At 28.7% G+C, this 26,650-nt stretch overlaps 1 protein-coding gene across 5 annotated transcripts in view; it reads right to left on the reverse strand.

Moving 5' to 3' along the window:
- Window positions 1-24,955, reverse strand: part of LOC129961114 (ecto-NOX disulfide-thiol exchanger 1-like) — a 36,193-nt gene extending 11,238 nt beyond the window's left edge. For 3 of the 5 annotated variants that reach the window (XM_056074950.1, XM_056074948.1, XM_056074949.1), the window contains exons 1-2: window positions 22,442-24,955; window positions 10,795-10,853 (exon numbers count right to left, since the gene is read on the reverse strand). In XM_056074950.1, the coding sequence (XP_055930925.1) occupies window positions 23,492-24,538 (1,047 nt within the window). In that variant the 5' untranslated portion in view covers window positions 24,539-24,955 and the 3' untranslated portion in view covers window positions 10,795-10,853; window positions 22,442-23,491. Of the gene's footprint in view, window positions 1-10,794; window positions 10,854-16,124; window positions 22,037-22,441 lie in introns of those variants that run through there. The other 2 variants (XM_056074947.1, XM_056074952.1) reach the window with 2 other exon arrangements.
- Between the last annotated feature and the right edge of the window lie 1,695 nt (window positions 24,956-26,650).

Raw genomic sequence — 26,650 nt, forward strand, 5'->3', positions numbered from 1 at the left:
TTTTCCTCAGAATCAAAAGCAAGAAGAGAAACTCCAATAGATAGGACAACATAAAAAAATGGGAAAACTTAAAAGCAGCTTTAAATAGCAGTCTCCAGGACATAGCAAAAAGAGAGGAGACAGAAAAAAATCAACACTTTTTCTGATTTAATTCTAAAATTTAAAAACTTTAAATCAAATACTTGGAGTATAATTCAAAAAGCAAACAAAATAATTTTTATTTGTCTAGGCACTTCTCAAGCTCCTAAGGTAAGTCATTCTTTATTAATTTCTTCCAAATTGGAAGTAATTTGTAAGTTTGTATTTTAACTTTATTCAATATTATAATTATTTTCATTTGTCTGTGTGAAATTTATAATAAAGTTGGAAAACAAAATGTATTCTGTTATTGTCTCTCTGTAAATAAAATGTTATGATTCAAATAGTGTGTGATTTTTTTTTTATTTGTGTTTTCTTTTACTGTTTCTACAGGTTGAAATGAAATTAATTATAAATGCATTGAAATGTAAAATCAGATATAATAAAAGCTAGTTTATTAAATTGTATGAATTACAATTTAATAAACTAATATATTAAATGAAAACAATTCTTAATGTGAAAAAAAAAGCTGTGAAAGTAATTCTTTTTTATCAACAGAAATAGTTGGTGTAAAATTTAAATTTTATATTAAATACATTAATATTTTATTTGAAAGATCATGAGTAATTTGAGAAATAAACAATTTTATGTTTATAAAATACAAGTATTACCTGTCACAAGAATAAAAAAAATCACCAAAAGCTTAAAAAAGTATTAGATTAATTTAATTGTAAGCTTTAAAAAATATTTTCAGGGAAAAAACAAAACGATTTTTAATAAAATAAAAACGAAAATCTCCATTAAAACAAGAAAAACTAACAATAATACCCCAATGTATATAATAAATTTACATTGTGATTTAAATGTTATTAAATGGTCAATAAGCTATAGAGGACCTTAAGATTTTCTACCATGCCGTTTCTCTTATTCACACAGGGGGAAAAATAAATAATTTTGAATTTTATGCAAAGTAAATGTCTTAATATTAATAATAAGTTATTTTTAAGTGAATTTAAAATATACAAAAACATCAAGGAAGAAAGCGGGATTCTGCTCATGGCAGCCAATCATCCTACCCGTGTGACGTCACAAATAAGTTGTGAGGCCTTGTTTTACTAAGGTCGTGTCCAGGTTGTGGAATCAATTCCAAACAAGTGGTACTGTAACCAGGAAGGCCGGCCAGGGCCGTCACAGAGCAACGACGCCTGCACAGGATCGCTATTTGGCATTAAGCGTACGACGGCATAGACTGACAACGGCTCCTCAACTTGCTCGTGACCTTGCTGCTGCGTCTGGAATAAGAATTTCCAGACAAAACGTATACAGACGTCTAGCAGAGAAGGCTCTTTATGCCCGGCAACCAGTTGAGTGCGTCCCCTTAATTGCATCCAACAGAAAAGGCCGTTGTTGTGGTGTCTAACATATCATTCTTGGACATAGCAAGTCCAAGTGACACTCGTCGAATCTTCATATAGAGAGCGAGGAACTCGTTATCATCCCTCCTATGTAAAAGAAATCGTCAGATTTGGTGGCAGAGGAATCCTTATCTGGGGTGGCATAATGTTGGGCAGTCGTACACACTGCACGTCTCCGATGCGAGTACTGTCAATGCACATCGCTATAGGGATGAGATCCTTGAAGCCTATCTGAGGTTGTTCCGGGGTGCTTTTGGCCCAGACTTAATGCTTATGAATGAAAACGCGCTTCCACACAGAGCCCAGATCGTTGATGATTTTCTTGTGGAAAAGGATATTCGACGTATGGACTGGCCCTCGAAGACTCCGGATCACAATCCTATTGAACATGTTTGGGATGGTCTCGGAAGAGCCACTGCACAGCGTAACCCCCCTCCTAATACCCTCCAAGAGTTAAAAGCCGCGCTTTTGGAAGAATGGGCTTTGTTGCTCCAAGCATTTAATGACACCCTCATAAACAGTATGAAAGCTCGTTGTGAAGCCTGTATAGCAGTGCACGGTGGTCACATTCCATATTAGGCAGGCTTTTCCCGAGATAAATGCTTCATCTCTGATTCATAATGTAGCACTTTTTTTATATATCCTATTTCTTAATTCCCAATTAAAATCTTTTCCATGTTGTTTTGTGTCTATGTTCTTTCTACCATTGTAGTGTACCTCTGTGCCAAATTTCGTGGCAACACAGTAAATAGTTTTTCATTTTTCGCAGATTTTGTGTTTGTGACTTTAATTTTGGACATGAGTGTATTTACTGACCAATTACATTAGATTTTTTTTTGTTGTTAATTTATATAGTTGTATCACTAAAACCTGAATTCAAAGTCAAAACTTGTCTTGTCATAGCCTAAAAATTCAATTCCCTATGTGTTAGGTATCCTATTCTAGCTAAGATATAGTTTTCAAATTTCGTTAAGTGAAAATGTCCTCTTTAGACATCTATCTTCTTTATTTTTTTGTAAAATATAATTATCTATTAGATATCATAATGTCAATGTTTAGAAGAGACAAATTCTTAGTGAGAACTTAGTTTTACCGTGAGAAAAAAAGGTAAATATTTCAAGGAAAAGGACCCTTAATCATCAATCATTCTCTTATCAATGTGAGAAATGTGCATTCTCTATAGCCCCTCTATACTCTGTTTCACCCTAACTTGGCAGTAGTGTATATTCTAGGCATGCCGAATCGCAGTTGTCGTCAGGGGAACAGGGTTACTTTAAAGTACAAAGTTACTAGAAATGCAGATCGCTGGCGAAACTTTATCTCGCAAATTTTTCGCCAAATAGTAAATATTTATTTACTTTATCATATTATCACTTTATCGGAGAATTAATTGTTTCCTTATTTTCATTATTTTTTCAATATTATTGACACATTATTTTAATAAATCATTAAAGTTATTTCATTTCGTTTCACCGTTTCTCAAAAGAAAACAATATATCTTTCAATATTCTGTAAAGCGTAGTTCGGCTAATGTTTTTCGAAAAGATATCTGTATCATTGTTCACATCTTTTAAAACTTTATCTAATGTTGGGATCTCATTTCTGCGAAAAAAATGCATGGATTTTTCGTCAAACACAGAATAATGTAAAATCATCATATTTTACAAGACCTAAATGTTTATCTACTGGGCCTGGTCGCTTCTTTCCAGGGGTACTTAAAGGATGCCTTTATTTCTTTTTTCAAAAGGAAAACTGTTCATTGCGAAACATCTGTAAGATGCGAAACTTTATCAACGATTTGATTGATAGAATCTTAAGGGTTTTCTCGGAGTCGAGAATAAACATTTAATATGTTTTTACATGTTGCACTTTTTGTTGGTTTCACTCGTCTTGAAGGTGTGCACAGCGTAGTCGGTGGAAACACTTTCTCTTTTTTAAACATTTTAGAAGTAAATTGAAATGACGAATCGAATAAATATTCACCAAACAAAACTTATAACTACTAATGCGATTAATAGTATCAAAAATATCAGCTGCTAAAAAAGCGAGAATAAAAACAGTACGAAAGCTGATAATGGTTGCGAACTGAATGAAGTTGAGTTGGCGGAGACGTAAAAGAAAAGCGCGCCAAATATTGACCTTGAAGACCGGTTCTAGCCAAAGTGGAATTCAATATGTCAATCTTTTAGTTTTATTCGTTCGCTTTATTTACAAAATACTTAACATATAAGCACTTCTAACTTGAGAATAATTTTAAACACATATTGATAAAAAAAGGATTTCTGTAATTTATGATATTATTTGATAAATTTCTCCATATTTTAACTATTTTAAAGTCGGAATTGATGGGGAACTCTTTCCCAACGCGGAGCGTCACATTTTTTACCTTTTACAATACTGCCAAGTTAGGGTGAAACAGAGTATAGATGCATACCAAGATTTCCTGTCAAAGATAATTAAATACCAGTAAACCTACAATGCGAGCGTAAATGAATCTTATAATCCCGAACAAACTATAACGAACTTGAACAAAGTATAAAGCAGAAAGCTATCGGAATACCTTAACAGCTGTGGAAAAAAAAAAAAAAAAAGTGACACTGTTGTCTGCCTCAGCGTTGCGAGGCAGACGGTAGTGGGACAAATGCGTACGGGTCATAAAAGACCAGTAAATCATACATAGCTCTTTGAAAAACAGGGGGTAAGGAGTGATTAGTCTAGGTTTGCTAAAACATATGTTATCTGTTGGCAAGAGTATTTGGCGTGAAAATGTATTGGTATTTTAACTAAATACTGATGTTTAAACACAAGGAAAAAAACTTTTGTCTTTATGTGTATAAGCTGGCTCTGTACACACCAGGCCGTCTGCCTATCAAATTTGGCAAATATATACTTTGGAGGGTAGAAAAGTGATTTTTTAATTAGAATTTTAATTAATCAAAAATTAAGAGAAATATTGACTTTTTTCCGGATAACTTTCTAAAAATTTACAGTAAAAAATAGTTTTTACTTTCAAATCATATCAATTCTCTGTATTATTCATTCACAGTTAAAGTATGCTAAATATAGTTCTCAAATGAAAATCAATAAACTTTAAAAGAAAATCTGAAATAGAAATTCTATTCTAACAAATTACACCTGAACTTAACTATTACCATCACAAACGATTCCAATTGTTTTAAGATAAGTGGATTACTTAAATGCGCATTTCAGCTAATTAATAACACACAAGTCAATAAGACAATTTAACAGTTGATAAATTTCCTACTATTTGAAATTAAATCTGTTTAAAGCTTTTGATAAATCTAGTAATCAAATAAACAATTCATATACACGTGAAATAAATAACAAGCCTGATATAGTTATAAAAATGCATCTTCTCTTATATTTAAAAATCTAGTATTCTCGTTTATATGAAAACTTTATCTTTTCATGCGTAAATATAAACAGAAGATCTTGACTATAAAATATACATGCTATCTAAGATCTTTATTCTTTTTACAGAATAAAAATATGCAAAAACAGATAAACCAATAAAATTTATGAATTTTTAAATTTTAAGATAATTTACGTTAGAGATAACATTATTTTTTGTATATTTTTAAATGCATTGAATTGCATACTTCTTTCTCCCAAATATACGTGTGTTAAATTTCGTATATCTACGTTCAATGGGCAATATTTTAAATAGACTGGTAGACGCATATATATACATTCACTTTTATTTTTGGAAGAAAATCTTATTTTGTAAATTAAAAGTTTTAGATTAAAATCTGAATATTCCACACTTTAATTTTTGAATAATTTTAAACGAAAAATTTGGAGATATCTGTGAAATTTAAAGTATATCCTTCCGTGTTAAAAGTCAATTTTTTCCATTCTCTCCCTACCCTCCTCCTTTGTGTGTGTGTGTGTGCGCGCGTATGTTATCAGGTATTTTGTTATTTAAGTTCCTAAAACAGTCCTTATTTTATTTTATGAATTAAAAATAAAATTCGGGTTATTTTAATGGAATATTAGAACGAAAAATGAAATAATAATACGTAAGAAAGCATTTTTTACTATTTTTTAAACTTATCCGGCATTTACTATTTATTTGATTTTTATAATATCGCAATGTATTGAATATTATTTTAAAATATTCTCAGTGTGATTTCTTTTATCTTTTGTGACATTGTTACATATTTAGATAATTTTGAAACGTTGCATTCTCTTATTTTTCCATTGATGATGTAAATTTTGAAAGTAGAATGCATAAGAAGCTTATAAAGAACACTTACGATAAATATTAATCGCAAAATGCATATGCAGATAAGTTAATATATTATTCTAGTTGGATGAAGAAGTATTTAAATATGACGAGTCTGATTAAATGACAAATCTTAACAAAGAGTGATTAGTTAAAAAAAAGCAACAAAGAAAAATACCCTCAGCTCTTGAAAATTTTTAGTAGTTGTAGAAAGGTATTTAGTTTTACACTTTCATTTAATGACAGACGGCCTTGCAGTCAAATTTATTCAAGTCATAATCAAGTATTGATTAAATTAATTTTGGAACTTTATTCTAGTAATATTCCTAATTACCATTTACAAGTTATTTGTTATGCTATTTTATAATTCTAAAAAATTTGGAGCTTTACAGTTTAAAAAATATATTCCCTCCTTTTACAATATTGTTTAGAGTGTTATATAAAGTTGTCTTTTGTTTTTGATATTTTGCTTAAAATTAATTTTACGTTTTGACTGTGCACTTTTTTTATTTGTACAATATTGAAATGGACCTTTTAGAAAGGAGCTTGCGACTTCAGTTTTCAAAATTTACTCCTTAAAATTGCTAAATCAAATTAAAATCAATAAAAAGAATTTGGAGAGAAAAAGGGGCTTTGAGATTTGAATTATTTCAGAGCCCCTGGAAGGTTTCAAACGGCCATGAATTCTTCTGAAATTAGAAATAATTACATTGTTTAAAATATGGAAAAAACGCATAGCTAATCAGTAAACATTTCAATAAAGGTGTAGATGTATATTGTTGAAGAGTGTATTACCAGAACTTCATTCAACACTATTTTTAATGATTTATTGTACATATAAGAACGATCTTCAATAAAATTAAAGTTTCTGAAGAACATATACTACATATATTAATGTAAAAATCATTTTTCTTAATTCTATTTCATTTTTTAACAGTAGATTTGGATTTTGGTTTAATAAATAGTGCAACTAGAAGAAAATTAAATTTGAATCCAGCTAATATCTCCTACAAATTTTCTCAGATACAAATGATTAGTTAGCAAAATATTAATATACTTCTGATTTAGTAAGCTGCTTATTTTATGCACCGTATACTTACAATATTTCATATACAAAATGCAAAGTCATATAATGAACAAATAATTTATCTTTATCAGAGTACATATTTAAAAAAAAAATGTAACAACATTTAAATTAAATCTACGATGATAAACAGAAAAGTTTAAATCTGTAATGGCGTTCTACTCTGGAAACTGATTTTTTTAAAAACTGATATAGCATAGAAACTTAACATCCGTAGTTGGAAGCTTTTCTTACTACTTACGACATTTCAAGATTTGCTTTTGCAACTTTTCCCTCCTTACAAATCATTCCAATACCACTAACCTCATTTAATTGTACTTTAAATTTAATAAACAACTTTTTTTTAAGTGCCTATATTTAAATAACATATATTTTAATGTTCGAAATTATTGAATTAAATAAACGAATCAAGAAGAAATAAAGCAAAAACTAATGAAACGCAAACTCTTTCGCTTAATGCAAAACGTTATATTTATGTCAAGTAATGCATTTATATCTAAAATCTAGAAGAAATGATTATTGTTTCGAAGTGGATACACTATTTATATAAGAAGAAATATCATTCCTTAATGATTTTTATCCTACATTTTTGAATAAATACATTGAAAAGCAACCCATCTTTCATAAAAAGCAAAGTGGAAATTATTCATATATTAAAAAGCATGAAATTGTATTAATGAACGTATCGTTAAGTATTCGAAATTGTGTCAACCATGCTAACTCTTGCCAAATATGACACTTTTAGATAACGTTTAAAATGTTGTAACCTCTTCTAGTACTGATCCTTATCAGTAACACACCGCATTGTAGACGAGACTATTGAATGACAGTTTTATGACTGGACACAAAGTGTACTGTACGCGAAAGTCATACAACCGTGGCAAACAACCAGTAACGAGGCAGAAATGTGATCTTGAACCGCCTACAGAAAATACACTGACTATAGTAGTGTCGGTTTGGCAACCATGACTTTACGAGTTATAAACTGAGTATCTGTGGACGAAGCATTTTTAGGTATTTGATAATATAGCTCAGAACAGCACAGTTTTGAAATATATTTCAAAGTGAAAGTGAATGTAGTTTTATTAATGTTGAAAGCAAAGTGTGGAGGTAAAACTCTTCTGATTGGTCCGAACTGAATGAATCGAATGTTTTTATGTATTCTATATAACCATGTCGTCTCCTATTTTATAACTTTTTTTTTTACCGACAAATAAGTTATGGTTAAAGGGACAATGTAAGAACATTGCAATCGAAACAATTCCCAGCTTTATGGATAAAGTTTTCTACCCTGGAAAAATTTCTCACAATGTAAACTAAGTCAAAGACAACTTATGAATCCTTTAAGTATAAAATGACCGCATTACACTACTCTAGGGAAAGTCGGAAAATAATGGCCCTTCGCGGTTACATGACGACCCAATTTTATGACTGATACGGAAAAGTCATACAATCGTATTGAAATGGAGAGGATAATTGCTAAAGGGCTAGTTTTGAAATGCCATAAATAAACATACAGAAAGACCATAGTACGGAAATTATGCCATTATGAGACGGCTTGTTATATCAACTTCAAAACATAAATTTGAAGAACATCAGTGTTATCAGTTATTACAAATTTAAACCTTTCTGGTTCTCTTTATAGGCTCAGTTTCAATGTTGTTGCATTTTTTCTAAATTGCTACTCTGATAGGTATATAATTTCTCATTTTGTATATGAAATATAGTAAGCACAAAGACATAATCTCTTTATCGGCAGGACAAAATGCGATAATCTGAGTAAAACCTTCTCTAACAACTCAAAACTACACTACTTTCAAAAGGATTATCATTACGTAGATATATAGGTTTATTTATATATCTATATAGTATTTTGATTGAATATCTGCTAAATTTTAGATAGATTTTTTAAAATAAAACTTTAATTACCTATTTAAAAATTAACATTTACGAAAAAAAATCATATTTCAATAAAAATATGTTTTTATTTACACTGCCAAGTAAAAAAGACATTTCTCCAATATTCCCAATTTTTTATGCTATTCTTTCTATTCCTTCAAATGTATTCAATCTCTCTCTCTCTCTTTTTAATTTTAACTAGAGGGAAATTATTATTTGATGTTTCCTTGACTAATCAATCTTTATTACGATTTGTCATCCAATCGGCAACGACATATTTCCTCAGTCAAACAACTTGAACACCAATGTTAGCTCACTTGAATTACTTTCAGCGATTGATATTTATCATAAGTATCTTTTATATGATTTCCATGCATTTACTGTCAAAAATTATAGAGTCTATGGAAGATCAAGATAATATAGTGTTTCAAAATTCTTTAAATTGTTAACAATGCCGCGAAAGGCAAAGTAAGTTCAATGTAAAAAAATTCCAAAATAATAATTGATATATTGCAAATGTTACAAAACATAAATAAGTATTAAATATTATAAAAGCTTAATGGAGAAAAAATTCTTTCTTTATTATTTTTTCTCATTTTTAATTGTTAGGTTCTATTTAAATGCTTCGAATTTCAATTTTAATTGCAGTAAAATAAAAAAAGTTTAAAAAAATAAAATACTAGTTTTTCAGATAAAATGCAAGAAGAAATGCTTTATATAATATAAAAAATTCCAATTTTTCGCTTAAAATTATGCATACCATTTCAAAAATTAAAGTATCAAATATTCATAAATTAATCTAAGAATTTTAATTCACAAAGTAAGGTTTTCTGCTAAGAATAAAAATGAATGTGTCTATGTTTGTCCGTTTTACAAAATAGAAAGTTAAATAAAGTTTCTAAAATAAACTGTAATAGACCGTAAATAAAGTTACTAAATTTAGTACAAATTTATTTTGAAAGAAGGAATGTGGAATTCTGAGCGATTTTTTCGAAGCTTCAAGTTTAATTTTTAAAAAATCAAACAAAGTGCAACACACAAAAATAAAGTTATTTCACACAGGTTATCTTAAAATTATGTCTTTAATTTATAAAATAAAATCTTAAAAATCATATATATATATATATATATTTAGTCAAGATCTTCCGTTTATATTTAAGAAAGAAAATATAAAGTTTCCATATATAAATATAAACATTAATGTTATATTTTTAAGTATTCCTGAGATAGGAAATGAAGTTCTTAAGAAAATTAAAGACGATACAAAAGTAGTGTATGTAGAGTGTGTAGTAGTGTAGTACAAAAGTAGTGTAGAGTGTGTACATGTATTACAGTATTAAAGCTGTTCTACTTCTGATTATTTCCCATAAAAAACAAACTTCAGTCTTTATTAGGTATGTAAATTTTGAAGAGAAAGGATTAAATGAGTCATTTCTAGGGTTTACTGAAGTAACTGATGTGACTGGAGAACTAGCAAAAGCTCTATTGGAAATATTAAGTCAGCTCGATATAGATATTATTAATTGTATTGGACAGGTATTCAACAGTAACAACATGAGAGGGAAATATAAAGGTGCACCATTTCAAAATAATTGCTCCAATATACAATAATTGTTCTAAATCCCTCATGCAATTTATGTGCCTTGCCTATGACACTTCCAGCAGTTATGTGTAATTTTTTTTTTGGGGGGGGGGGATTTTGCAACGTTTATTTTGCTTATTTTCTGCATCTACAAAAAGATGGGAAATTCTACAAAAGCATTTAAATATTACTCTTAAACCATTATGCGATACTCGTTGGAAAACCAAAATAGATATGGTTAAAGTAGTCTATATACACAGGGTGCGTAGTGAAAAACTGCTGCAAAAATTAAGTATTTTTAAGCACCTTAGCCCCAAAAATTAAGCACCTTGGTATAAGTATGCACACATAAACTGCGTATTTTCTAAGCGTAGTATTTTTTTTTTCTATTTTATAATAATGCATAGTTTTTATTGAAAAAAAAAAAATTCTTAAAAATTAATTTTAAATATTTATTTTTTAAAATTTAAATATTTATTTCTGTACTTACACAACATCTTCTATTGTAAAATTACGCCTTTTTGAATTTGACAAAAACATAGAAATGATCTAAAAAATGAGAAGAAAAATAAAATATTAATACCAAAAAAATTAAGTCAACTTTTATAAGATTAACAATGAAGATCTTTTTCAACTTTTCTTAAAATTAAAATAAAATATTAGATAGATACAACATTCTGAAAATGTCGATAGTGGTGTAGGAGCTCAGCATGACCAAATATTTTGTATTTGTTTTCAGCATGATCCAAGATGATATAAGCAACAACAATTAAGATCCAACATTGCTGGGTTGGAAAAAGTAAATTTCTCCCTGCACTGATTTATTCTATTAAGTAATTTCAATTGCAATCTTATAAAGCTAGGAACTAAAGCATTCATATGGCTATCATCATACATACTGGCAAGACTACCATGAAATTGACGATAGAACAAAGTCATGTTCTAAATAAGTTTTTAAATCATTTTTAATAGAAAATAATAGCAGCGTTTACAAATGATCAGACAAAAAAGAAATTGTCTTATCGCCTCTTATTTTTAAAAGTGTAGTAAAAGTCTTTTTTGAACGTTTAACGTTCCTAAAATTTAATGAAAACCTGCTTTTTGATCGATAAACAAAAATTCTTACTTAAAAAAATTGCAGAAGAAACGATATATATAATTTCCGAAGAAATGAAAATGCTTTGACAAGTCCTAATTTTCATAAATAACGAAAACAAATTTAAAAAAATCAGCTTTGTAGTTAGAAGTAGGGATTGCAATACCGGACCAAAATTTCAATACCGGTATTCGGTATTTTTTAAATCTTAATACCGGGATACCGGTTTTAATACCGGTATTAGAAATTTCAGAAAAAGAAAGAAAACACAGGTGTTTCTTTGTTTTATTTACCAGTTTTGTTAGAGAGTGTAAATATCACAAAAATAATTTGTGACTTATAAATTATAACAGTATATAATCACAAAAAAGTAAAGAAACATCTTATTTATTTAAATCACAAAAAAAGTGTAAATATCACTATTCAGTCTGTGGTACTATTACAAATTTTTGAAATGCTATCTTAAAAAACATAATGCATCAATTGTACTATCATTAAGCCTGAAAAGTAATTTTGTGTAAAAATTACCAGCTGTCGAAAACGCTCTTTCGGTATCTACGGTAGTTGGTAGTATTGTTAGCAATGCGTGATATACTTTTTCCAAGTATTTACCTCTAAATCCCTCATCTTCAAATAAATCGATTTCTCGTCGGATTGTTTTGGATATAACTGATTTCTGTATTGTATTTTTGGTTCGTTGAAATTTTATTTATCGCTAATTCTAATTTTTGTTCAAGAGACAATTCTTTTTCACTATCGACAGTAGTGACATCATAATCTTCGATAGTTGAACCGAATCCTTCCGAATGTGGATTGGTTTGTGTGTAAACAATTTTAAGAAAATTTACTCTAAACTTAATCAGATTTGAATTGGTTATTTTCTTTTCTTCATTTTCATTTTTAAAATCATTATAATTATGTAAATACTATAAGACATTTTCTATTTCGGTATGCCTTTCTTCTGTGAGATTTTTCAATGTAATATATAATTCTTCAGATAGTGATGTGTGCTGTTCTTTTAATGACTGCAACATGAAATTTATTGTTGCATTAGCTGTTAATAAATTAAAATCTCTCAGACATAATGCCTCAATAGTCAGTTTTATTGGAAGTAGAGTTGATATAGTTCTGGATATTAAGCCGAATTCACTATCTGAAAAATTAATTTACAGGTTTAAGTCGATTATTGCTTTTTGGATTGGATTTCCCAGTTTCAAAAATCGTTCCATCATTAGAAGTAAACTGTTCCAACGTGTTTTAGAATCTAATATTAACATATATTCCGTTTTATTTTCAGTTAGTATATATTTTAGTAATATGTCCTTTTTATAGGGGAACGTTTAAATATCTTGACAATTTTTCGAACTTTATAAATTATAGGAAGCAATTCTTGATAAGTTAATATTTCATCCTCATTAGCAATATCTTCTTCAACAATTACATTGTCATTATCTTCATTGTCAATATCACTCTCACTCTTACTCTTTTCAAAGTTGGAATCCGAAATTTCTATATCCACAGTATTTGGATTCTTCTGTTCTTTATTTTTTCGGTATAACACATCTATTATTCCTAATTGAATTCCATGTGCATAGCACAACTACTGATTTGCACCAATCAACTTTCCAACTTTTTTCATAATTGTTGCTCCATCAGTCGTTATGGATACAATATTTTCTTTCAGGGATAACCCATGTTTCGCTAATTTAGATTTAAGCAATTAATTAAGCCATTAATTAGCTAATTAATTTCGCCCGTTATGGAGACATAAAAACAAAAACGTATACTATTTTGCTATGTTCGCGATACCTGAACATATAGTGGAGACAATTTTAAAAATTTCTAGTAAATACCGAAAAACCGGTATTTAAACTTGTGAATACCGGTATTACGAAATGGTACAAATGGCTCAAAATACCGGTATTCGGTATCCCGGTATTGCAATCTCTAGTTAGAAGTTAAACGGAAATAAATCAGCCAGAGCGTCTCTCCAAAATTTTCTGGCATATTGCAGAGAAATGCTTTGAGTGACATTGGCGTACGTTACGGAATATTATCACTAGGCGTGAATTAAATATTTTTACTGTTTCTATCTATAGTGTGATTGTGGGCAAGTGTTTTGAGATTAATCTCTGGCATGCGGTTGAAAGTATCCGAAAAGCAAATTTGGGTTTTAGACGCAATCTTCCCAATTGATTAAAACAAGAATTTGATTCAAAATTACATTTATCGTCACAAAATTACATACCAAATTTACTATAGTTTTGAGTTGCCGCGCTTACATATTTCTGAAAGTACAGGCGGACATGTAACGAACTCCTTGTTGGATTTGGCTTAAAATTTGACAGATGTTTATACAATAGATACTAAATCTCTGTAATAAATTTTAAGTATCTAGCTCTCTTCCTTTTATAGTTATCATGCTGACTTATATTCGAAAAGTCAGACAGACAAACAGATTTCCTCTAAACGGATGTTGCTGAAAATTTGATCGAAATCTACAAGTTTGGTGTGAGGACCGCATATCAAATTTCATCCATCTAGCACAAAATGTTTCTTTGTCAGATAGATACTTTCAGAAAATGTTTTTGAATTCAAGGAGGTATGAAACGTGGAGATGCATTAAAATCTCGAGTTCGAATTTTTTGACGATTGCAATATTTTCGCTAAATTTTGTATACGGAAAAGTAAAAATGCCAATTGAAGCTTTTTTTTAAGAAAGTCTTTCTTGAAGTCCGAGACAATATATCGCATTGTCCAAAACTAATTTCTCAGAATAAAAAAATAATTAAAATTTACATTCAACCAACAAATTTTTTATTATTCAAAGGTTCTTTTTTAACCTTTAAAACGGTGTTAAAATAATGTTATGCCATAATATGCTTTGATGTTATGAAAACACGTTAAAATTCTATTTTTTTAATTAAACTTCGAATTAAAAGTTTAAGAAAGCCGTTCTTAGTGTGCCTCTAATGCCCAAAAAATAACTTCCCAAACTTCAAGCTCCTAACTTCAATGGCTTAATGCTGGGCGTTGCTAAGGGCAAGACTTTATTTATAAAAAGAGATTTTATTTGGAAAAAAATTCTGTTTATAAAAAGAAAAAAAAATCAATATAAAAAGATAAAACCTAAAAAAAAATTCTAAAAAACTTTTTAAAAAAATTTCTTTACAAATATTTAAGTACCAGATACAGCAGTTCCTTTTTTATTTTTCTTAGTCAAAAAAAATTTGGCAAGATTAGTCCAATAAATAAAAATGTTCAAATGGATGGGGACATTAAAAAAATACCACGAAAGATATCAAGATCATTGAAAATTAAAGGCGTCAAGTTAAAATTTCACTATACTAGATTTTAAGCGATTGATTAACGTAATTACGTACCGCAATTAATAACAATTCAATATAGTACAGTTGAATACCTGTAGTAGGTCGTTCAAGCAAAGTATGGCACCGCCCCTTCTAAATAACTATTCCAGTATTTTAATAAATGGCAGTGCACATTGTTGAAGAAAAAGGGAGGTTTTAAAATAAAAACGAAAAAAGGAAGGGGTGCTTAATATGTGCTGGAACCCTTGGAATAATTCTTATAATTTTCCCTTTTGTTGGTTTTCTTTTTTGATACATCCGGTAAACAAGCCTTTATGACCATGATTTCGAATTGTCATTTTCAACTTATGGGGAAACAAAACAAAAGGCTTTCTTCAACTTCACGAGAAAATTAAGTACTTTTTAAGGACCTTTTCTGAAAATTAAGCACTTTTAAGGTGCTTAAAAATAGTTTTCAAATTTAAGCACTTTTTATGATCCTACGCACCCTGATACAGTTTGAACAAACTCGCAATGCACTAGAAGAATTTACTGATGCAAATAACAATAATACAGTAGTACAAGAACCTAACAGATTCAATACAAGAAATGACATTTATTTTATGTTTAACCATATTGTTCAAAAATTAACTCTATCAATAAACTATTTCAAGCAAAAACAATTGTTCTTGCCTCGGCTTTCAATTTAGTCAATAAAATTAAAACTGAAAAAAAAAAAATTAAGAACAAAATTTAACTCATTTTTAGACCAAGCAAAAGCGATAGCACGTAATTTGAATATTTCAGAGCATTTTCCTGAAAAACGAATTAGAAAAAGCGAAAAATTATATTTCGATACAGCAGAAGATGAAATTATAGAAAACACGGTTGAGGAATTTTGACGTCATTTTTTAATTTTATAACTGATACTAGTATTGTACAGATATATTTAAAAGTATTTCAAATTAATCAATAATATAAAAATCTTTGAAGAATGTTCCAAACACATTGTAACGTTTCATAATAACGATGTAGATGAAAACCTAATCCAAATAATTGTTTTGCTGCGGGATTTGATTTTGAATGAAAGGGATGTAAATGACGCTCAACACATATTGCAATATATACTAATTCATAATTATAATGATTTATTTCTAAATGTCTTAACTGTGTTAAAACTTTTCTTTGCATTGCCAGTTACTATAATAAATGCTGAGCGATCTTTTAACAGATTAAAATTACTAAAGAATTGTCTACGGGCAAGCATGTGCGCATAATGATTAAATGCACTTGTTATGCTAAGCATCGAAAAAGAAGTTGCAATTTTCCTGAAGTAATTAATAGCAAAAACAAAATTACGCATTAAAAAAAACAGGTAATAGTAATATGTTTTCAGTTTATTTATTTTTACTTTGCAAAAAAAAGGGGGGGGGGGGGGTCCCAAATGGGTTTTTGCACCCGGGCCCTCTTCATAGAGAAGGCCGACTCTGACTGGAGGCAGATTATTTCTTAACTTCGGATGAGCCAAATCTTTGCTGTGGCTCTTCGCTTTCAAAACAAAATGAGAAAACTGTTAAAGAATCGAATACTTTTTCTTTTTCACATTAAGTTAACGTGCACAATCAATGCATTATTCGTGAACTTATTACACACATATTATTTTGATCTAAAAGATATATGATATGTTTCAATAATTAAAAGCAATACGTAACTAAATATTAACATATTTATTTCGCATCATTATAGATATATATAATGGATAGTTGGATAACATTTTAATAAATCTCAAATTAAACACAAAATTTTTTTAATTATATACTCCTTTACATAACATTTAAAAATTCTCTTTTCTATTACAGAGATACAAGGAAATTATTTTTTAAAAAATTAATATGATGTGTACTTTAAATATGTAGTATGTACATTGTGCAGAACAACTGCTAGCATCATATTCTATTTATATTTTCCAATAATATTGTCCACAATTTTATGAATACACTTTTGTTCCAATTTCTCAGTTAAAATTTGAAGTTTATTGTATTTTACATGAATTGCATATTGAATCAAACATATAAAAATAATCAAATTTAAAAGAATATACTACAAAATAAATATATTTACAATGAGTAATTATAACAGAACTAAATTATACTAAATATCAAACTGCACCACAAAAATTAAATGCAAAATTATATTTTTATTTTCACTCTTATAATAAGCAGTTACCATAAAATTTTTGAAATTAATATGGTATGTATATTAAATATAAAAGACAGCTGCAAGTGCCATTCTATTTTAAACATTCTTTTTGGCATTGTTCACGATTTTACGAAAACACTTTCAACCCAATTACATCAAAGGTAAATTTAGCTACTGTTCTAAATTGTTAAATCCAGTGTTTACTATATTTTACATTAAGATAAAAATTTAAATCTAAAATTATGAAACATATAAATATCGAAAAAATAATACATAAACAAAGGTATCAAATTTAAAAAAGAAAAGGCAAACATAGTGATACACGCTGGACAACATTTTAATATACCATTACAATTACACATCAATATATCTGTACATTTTTAAAAATGAAATGATTAATTAAGCAATTTTACTTTCTCCGAGTATCATTGGTTAGAAAGTTGAATACTTAATTTACTTTGCTCCCAAGCATCTTCTATCAGGCCATCTAATGCCTTGATTTTTTTTAAACATAAGTAATAGCCTTTTCACAGTTTTTTGCAAGCCTTCATGCAATAAAATGTTATCACCTGTTGAAATTTGATCTTGGTGGGTAACATAACTTTTTTTTTTCATCGGTTTTGCTTTCTTACTATTATATTGAGATAAAGAATAGATGGAATGTTTCAGAACTTAAAAATAATAACTTATTAACAAAGAATAATGATAACATTTAAACATATAATATATATTTGTATTAAATTACGATAAATATCAAACTGCAACAAAAATTTTAAACTATGTATATAGTTTCTTTTCTTTCTTTTTTTTCCGTTTGAAAGTTTTTTGAAATCAAAATAATATACACATTACATATTTTACTATAATGTTATATAGCACAAATACAAACTTCATGTCTTATTTGAAATATTTCAAATGGCAGAATTCAAGACAGTCAGTTCATTCAATTTTCACAGGTACACTTTTGCCCCCCTCCCATAGTCTTTAAATTCAGAATTCACCTAACTTTACATTCTTTCTGATTTATTAGATGGGAGAAAAAAAGGGGGGGGGGTATTGTTGGTTTCATGTTTCTGCAGTTCCTTCAAAGAAAGTGAACACAAAAATCTGTGAAAAGCACAACTGAGGCACAGCACAAATTATCCAGCAAAGAATTGCTGCACTGATATTAATAATTTTAAGTAACTTCATTGAATATATTTTCTTCAAAATTTGTGAAGACATCTATTGTTTTCAATTTATATATGATTCTCTTGCATCACAGATTCTTCCCAAAATTCATTTTTTTATAAATAAAAAAAAACACATTTAAAAAAAAACATGATTTTAAAATCATTTTTTTAGTCATCCCACTGAATTTTCAATTACACAGCAATATAAAAAAACTTAAAAAGCATTGAAACAATATTTGTGATAATAAATCATAAGGCATGTTTACAAAAGCAAAAAGTTGCAGCAAATGGAATAGAAAATACTAGAACCATAAATAGGAAATCAAACTACTCATTTATTTCTTCAAAATGGGAAAAAAAAAAAAAAAAAAAAAAACTTGCATATGAAAGTAATTGGATCTAAAACAAAGTAAATGCTCATGTTCTTAAACCAGTGAGTTGACATAATTCTCGCACAAATAATGAGAAATAATAAATGGAATTAATGAAAATTTGTTTCAGGATATTTAATATTAGATTAAAATTATCAAAAATTGAGCATTGGAAACACAGTTTTTTTATCTTTACTTTTAAATTTTAATTGCTTTTATTTACTTATATTTTTATTTTTATCAGATCTTGCGAAGATTTCATGTTCCTCTTTTTATAAACATATATGTTATATATATTGCTGAGTATAATTTTATATCATACGAAAACAGAGAGAGAAAAAAAAAAAAAACAGGATCATAAAATAATTTTAAAATCAATGACATTTAAGAAATTCTTATATATAAAAAAAGAACTGAAACAAAATAAATCAAAACCACATGTTTTGAATAATAATTAATACAAAGAGAGATAAATGGCCAATCTTCTGTTTTGAGACAACAAACCAGTCCCCCCCCTTCATGCATGATTTACCAAAGTCGAATTTCAAATTGCAGCATCTCAGGGGGAAAAAAACAAAAACAATGAAACTACTTTGACATTTAAAATATCACCACATATCGATTTTAAATGCCTTTTTCGAATGATTCTAGCCGAAATCTGACACGAACAATTTAAGTAATAAGTTTACATATCAATTTTCATTTATCTAAATCTTGCTTGTTTGAGTTATCAGGTTTACCTGCATGCAAAAATATTGACCAACAGATGGTCAACCCCTTAATGGATTTGGTACAAAATTTGATATGGACTTGCATTTTAGATATTAAATCTTTACATCAAATTTTATTCCTTTATCTTGTTTGTACATTGTAGTTATTGTATTCGTTTTTACTCAGACAGTGACACAAACTTCCTTTGAATGGATTTTGTTCAAAATTGGTAGAAATTTTCAAATTTGATTTTAAGATGATATACCAGATTTCATTCCACTAGCTCAAAGCATTTTTGAGTTTTCTCATGTTCAGACAAACATAATTTCAAAAGTATACATTTCAGATTCATGGGGATTTCATCAAAATCCTATAAGTTTGAAAGTTATGATGACGACTGTTCTTTCTCTTTGTAAATGAGAAAGTAAAAACGCTAACATTTCGTAAATATTTCACAGTTAACATTTAATTTACTAAAAATTCTAAGTGCGATCGTAGTTTAACCCCTCTGATGGACGTACTTTTCAAAATCACCAAACAAGAGCTTACGCTGTGTACTTCGGACGACTCCCAGGCTACAGAAAACGGGGTTGCCAGATATCGCCAAAGCGAAAAAGAGGGTTAAACTACGATTCACCCAAAATTCTATCTTTCAAAATTGTTTGTATCATTCTAATATTATTATCTTCAGAAAGTTGTAAAAGATAGTTTAAGGTTCTGAAGTTGATTTTCAATAATATTCAAAGGAACATAAGTGATAAACATATGGGTTAATTAATGTAGCTCTTTTCTTTAAAAGATATAATGATAGGTGTGTTTTTTGTGATGTTGTAAACATATGATCTCTAGAGTCACAGACCAAAATTTGCTTTGAAAGAAAATTTTATGAGATCATTGTAAGATAATTCGTAAAAATAAGTTATATTTTGATATGAGTTTTATTATTTATAATCATTTATGAATTTCTATTTTTACATTATTAACTTTATTTAATATTTTCATACCACTGCTATCTTATTACTTTGTAAGCACTTCGATCAGACACACAGCAAGACTTTCTATTGATTAAAATTTTCTAATTTTCAATCAAAAATAATATTACACCTCTCAGTACATAAGCATGAATATAAGCTCAGCAACATAAAAATGTTTCTTTGCCAAGTCAACAACATTCATCTCAAGAATCTAAAGGTTTTACTTTTCAAAACTGTCTGTATCATTCTAACATAATCTTTATCATCAGAAGCTTATGAAAGATGATTTGCTCCACACTTTTATTTGTCCTGCACCAAAATGGAATGTTTGTCATGTTCCTGCATACATGTGTAATTTTTAATTTAAAATTCAATTTGATAAATTTATGTAAAAGAATATTTATTCGTAAACTAAAAAAACTTATAAAAAATATATTAAATAAATCATTTTTTTAAACTCATGCACAATTAACACCACTAAATATTATAAAAAATGAATTTTGCAATTCTTTAACAAATAATTAAGGAACCATTGATGCAAATGAACCAGAAAAATAAACATTTAATATAATTTGTATCTGTTAAGTAACTTCAGATGCCTTTTCAAATCTGAATGAAAGAATATATAAAAACATATATATAAGGTTGAATATATATAAGGTTGAATTTCCATAAATTGGTTTAATAAGTTTCATAAACCATATATTAATTTTTTCTTAAACTTTATATAAAATATCAAGCTTCCTTGTACTTTATATAGAGAGAAATTACAACTATTTGAAAAACTAAAATTACTTTTTATCAAGTACATTTATTACATACTGTGAGTGATGTAAGGAAGGAAGGAAGGAATGAGGTTTGTTTTCCGGCGTATGCTCCTGAACGGATTCTTAGCTTGTGCCGGGTTCACAAAAATCAAAAAGTGATGTAAGAAAATTCTTGATAATGATGGCAAAAATATACAAGGTGTCCACTCTAAATGTGAACCAAATGGAAATTTCTAAACCATTACAAAACATATACCTCAAATTGAAAAATAAAATTAATAATGTCAAAAATTATTTTTTTCTATTGTTCAAGAAATTCTGAAAAAAAAATTACAATATGAAAATCTTCATATTATTTCAAGTACTTTTGTTAATAAAATGGTAAAATAACCTTCACATCCTAACATAAGCAATACATTTTTTTTTTTTTTTTTTTTACTATTTTATATCTAAAACTGGCTAAGTAATAGTTTTTTTAGAGTAAATGAGATTTGTGAGTAAATTTATTTCAGGGAGAAATTATCAGCTCTTGAAAATGAAAAATGTGTGGACCAAATTAAAATTGCTATGGTGAATTTTTCTTTTAAAAAATTCTACTGACTATTGTAAAAGAAATACACAGCTGATACTCAAATCACAAATGAAAAACAATACAGTACGTGTGATGAACTATGTGATAAAAAAAGCAACATTATTTCATTATAGAATAATTATAAATATAAAATATAATTATAATCAAGAATTTTCAAAATTTTACTGAAAAAGAACTTTAACATAATATTTGCTTAAAGTGCCTGAAATACAAAAAGACAACCATTAAATAAATTTTTCTTCTGGCACATTAAGTTAAACTGTAAGTACAACAGATTTACATGTGATGAGAATTTCATTAATTATATCTGCTCTACTTATGAATTCTTTTCTGCAGACAGCCCACAGAAAGTAAATTAAACGAATAAATCTAATGATTACAGCGTTGCCCACAAGGGCCTCCTTCTCTCAGAATGTTACTTCTTTAACATTTTTCAGTAAAGAACACAACTCAAGGAATGAATATCTTGGAATTCCATCATGTTGAAGACATATTCCTGACAAATCCCATGGAAAACCAGATTCTTCTAAACATGATTCCTCCTTTAGAAAGAATGTGAGGAATACCAAAATAATAAAATGATATTTATAAAGCTAAAAATAAATGAATTAATAAACATTGCAAACAAACAGGTTTCCATTTTATTCCATTATAACTGAATTATATATGGAATTTTATAGTTTTTAAATAACACTTACCTCATTTCAGCAAAACAACATAAAATGAGTAATTAAATTAACACACAGAAATGCAAGTGAAAAATTACAGAAACAAGCATTTCACCTAAAGCCCAAAATTTTAAATAGTAAGAAATTAAAATTTGTTAAAAAAAAACATTAAAATACTCACCCGTAGCAAGTAAACTAACTGGGCAGTGCAGATTATAAATTAAATATGAAAGGATATTATTGTTTGCAAGTATACATAAATAGGTAACATATATTTACCTTCTCTAAGGAGATCCAATTATTCAGCTTCTTTTTCATAACTGTACAGTTTATAAGTGAAATGTTTCTATAACTGTAGCAAAGGAAGAATATTTTCTTCATGTACAACAAAGTTCGCAGTATAATTAGTCCACTGCAATAGTTGCATTCACAAATAGGTAACATATATTTACCTTCTCCAAGGAGATCCAATTATTCAGCTCCTTTTTCATAACTGTACAGTTTATAAGTGAAATGTTTCTATAACTGTAGCAAAGGAAGAATATTTTCTTCATGTACAACAAAGTTCGCAGTATAATTAGTCCACTGCAATAGTTGCATTCACAAATAGGTAACATATATTTACCTTCCCCAAGGAGATCCAATTATTCGGCTTCTTTTTCATAACTGTACAGTTTATAAGTGAAATGTTTCTATAACTGCAGCAAAGGAAGAATATTTTCTTCATGTACAACAAAGTTCGCAGTATAATTAGTCCACTGCAATAGTTGCATTCACACCGTAAAAATAGAAATAATACTGGAATAGTACTGATATACCAAAAAAATTGCTAGAGAAATACAACACTACAAAGCCAGAAAAGAAAAGTACATTTGTACCGATGCTTTGATCAGCAAGTTGCAGTAAAAACAGGGAAAAAAAAAAAAATTATTCACAAAAATCTTTATATCAAATGACTGTAAATTCTCCAGTTCAAAAACCTTGAAACTAATGTTTTTGTCTTCAATACCATCTAATTTAATAAAATGAGGTGAACACTAAAAATAATAATTAAAGTTGGAACTATTTCCACCTTATTCATCTATAACTGATGTCTTTCAGTTCAACTGGAATGAAACAAATACTTACTATTACAATGAAAATTGCAGTCTTTTTGCATGAATAATTGAGAGAGATACTGTTCAGTAATTCTACATAAAATAAGTTGACGTTGCTTATCTACATCTAATTAGTCATATTTAATCAAACAATAAGGAACATTTTTTAAATCACTAAAAACATTTTTGAAAATTTTAACTGCACCAGTAAGTATTTCTGGATCTATATTTATTACTTATCAAGTAATTTTCTGGTTTCCGGAGTGATACTTATACAAATCCATACTTTTTTCTCAAAAGGAAAAACTGGCTGGTATTCCAGAAAAATGTTTGGATATTTCCTCAAAATTTTTTCTACATCTGCTGCATTAGTAAATGGAATGCTTTCCTTTAAATGGGAATAAATATCATTTAAATCCGCTCCATCTGAATGATCAAACAAAAAAATAGAAATTAAAGAAACAATGTGCGCTTCATTTCGATCTACATTGCACTGAGAAGCAGCCTGAACAGAAACAGAAGCTTTTTGTTCTCTATTTAACATCAGATTGTGTGCGTTGTGGCTTAGCCTACTCTTTTCCAATTCTGCCCTTAATTCTAGAATTTTCTTTGCATTTTCTTCGCATTTTGCTTTCATTTTTTCAGTTTCCCGATTAACAAAATTTATTTTAGAAGTTAAACTGCTGACTTTAGCCTGCAATTTATGAGTAGTACTTTCTGCTTGTTCATCATCAATATTCTCAACATCTGACTCTTTTTGCAATTCGCTATCTGCAGAATCTTTTATGACATCTTGTTTAAAGTTAAAAAGATCTGCTCTCATCTCTTGTATGTTTTCAAAATGATCCTGAGAGAAATTAGTCCACAAGTTTTGTTTTTCTATTGTACTGAATATTTCTTCAACTTCAGTCAGCCTATTTTGAATGCAACTATTTCTGCTCAATACATTTTTATCTACGCGTTTAATTTCTTCTTGATATTCTTTCTCCTCAGCTTGAAGTTTTTCAACACGATTCCAACATAGTTGAATCAAAAAATGAAAGCATGTAGAATTGCTCTCGTTACATTCCCCACTTTCTAACCATGAAATTAAAATTTTCATAGCTTCTTGAAAAGTATTTTTATTATCTAATCTTTTTGCCAAAGCTTGAGCTTCTTCTTCAGAATAACGAGGAACTGAATTATAAGCAAAAAATCTTCCAGCATTAGCAGAACTTTCATCATTACTTGAATCCTTGCTTTCGTCGCCAGGAGGCCAATCCTTAGAATTCTTCTCCATTTGTTTAGCGTCCCTTGTTTGGGGAAATGCAACTAGTTTTACGTTTGGATGACAGGAGAATTTGGGAGTTTTTACCTTATTGCAGATTGTCGATTAGAGTTTATCGCAAGCAATAAGCAAAGAGAGCGATAGCTCACCGACGTCGCTTTTCCAATCGTTGACGTCTGTTAACTTCTCAAAACACAGATCTCAACACTTTTCCAAAAGCATCACAGGCTTGCTCCGTGGAGAAATGAAAGAGAAATTCTTCAGGATAGAAGGCTATCACCTGATCACGGCTTTAAATAGCACAAGCCTGTAATAACACTACCTCATTTTCCAGGAGAGAATTTAATACTAAACTTTTGATGTATATCATCACCTGCAAACAGCTAACTGGAGAAGATGAAAATGGTGGATTGAATAAGATCGAGAACAATCTACTGCGCAGGATGGCAGAATTGGATATTGACACTTTCTAGAGATCGGCCAGACCATGTCAACCTAAATGAGTACAATCACAGCACAGCTTATAAAAGCGTCATGATGGTTGATGTGAGCTTTCCTGTGATTGGACGGCTAAAGATTGACATGAACATGGTGATTCCACCGCTTATTTCTTGTTTACACTTCCGAGATTCATATGGTAAACATAGTTTTTAGCGCAAGTTTCAACTCTGTAAAATAAATTCTCTTTGTTAGCATTAATTAAAATTATTTATTGATTGTAAATTAAACTATTATTAATGAATATCTAAATTCAACACTAAAATTAGATGAACATTAATTGAAATAAAATATAAAATACATAGAAACATGAGTGTTGGTCAAAAGAAAGTTAAGATAATTAGAATGAATTATTTGTAAAAAAAAAAAAAAATCTATAAATAAAATAACTTTTTAAAACATTCATAAATTTAATGGGAATTTTTTTAATTACTACATAGCATTAATTATTACTTGATAAATAATTGTAATTGTTTTCTTAAAACCTTTTTGAAAGCTAGGAATATAGTAGCATTCATGTTGTTTATATTCACTAAAATATTTCTAACATTGTTATACACAATATGAAAATAATTTTCAAAAATGCCTGTTACGGCATTAAAGGTTCGAAATTATGAGGGAAAAAACATTTTCATGTCCCATCTCAAACTTATATAGGTAAACATTAATTTAATAATACAAATTCCCCTCTTTATTTTCCATCTATAATGTCAATAAACACGTAATTCTCTAACCAATCACAATCTAAGAAACAACAAACCACATAGACGGAGAAAGAAAGCCTTTTTTGAGTCCAATCATAGGCTGACATACAAAGAGTCGATCTCTAGATTGTGTTTTGTTCTCTTTTTTAGTTTATAGTGTTAGGAATGGCATAATTTAAATAAAAATTATCAAAAATCAAATAATATAAAACGCACATTGATTAGTCAGTAGAAATATATATTTAAAATCCCTCTTGATGTGTTATTTTATAAATTCTTACTGTTTGTGTAAGTAAAACGTTGTAATTACTCTCGATTCCGTTAACAGCATGGCTAGCCGACCGGGAATCTTCAGAGAATTCCAGGAGGTTGCGAAAAATCAGAGAAATTTATTATAAAACTGGAATTTTTTTATAAATCGGTAATTTTTATGGAGCATGAAACTTCACTGGTATTTTTTCATAAGTAGAATGAAACAATCGTAGACAACTAAAGAAAACTAACCTTTTACTGATAGTCTAAAGCAGACTATTGAAGAGAGAAATCAACCCGCCATATCTAATTTATTGCATATATGTATAAATATATAATATTTTCGATGAAAGTTTTGGTTTTCTTTATTTCAGAATGTCAAGTTACTGACATAAATAGCGGAAGTGGCTTTGCGTACTATGGGAAAAGGCAGCCTAACTAAAGTACAGCTCCTTTTACTGTTATGATTTTAAACTTTAATGTTTTTGTTATTTAAAAAGATATATGGAGCTAACCCCCCCCCCCTTCTTACTTCGAACGTCAAATCGATCGTACCACTTATTACGAGAGCAAAAATATAAATGTTGGGTATTATTATTCAAAACTGATTGTAAAATATTGACACATTATTACAATTCTGGTTGCTCTTACCTTACTGTGGATGATCAGG

The sequence above is a fragment of the Argiope bruennichi genome, chromosome X2 (genome assembly GCF_947563725.1).
Source record: "Argiope bruennichi chromosome X2, qqArgBrue1.1, whole genome shotgun sequence".
Taxonomy (NCBI): domain Eukaryota; kingdom Metazoa; phylum Arthropoda; class Arachnida; order Araneae; family Araneidae; genus Argiope; species Argiope bruennichi.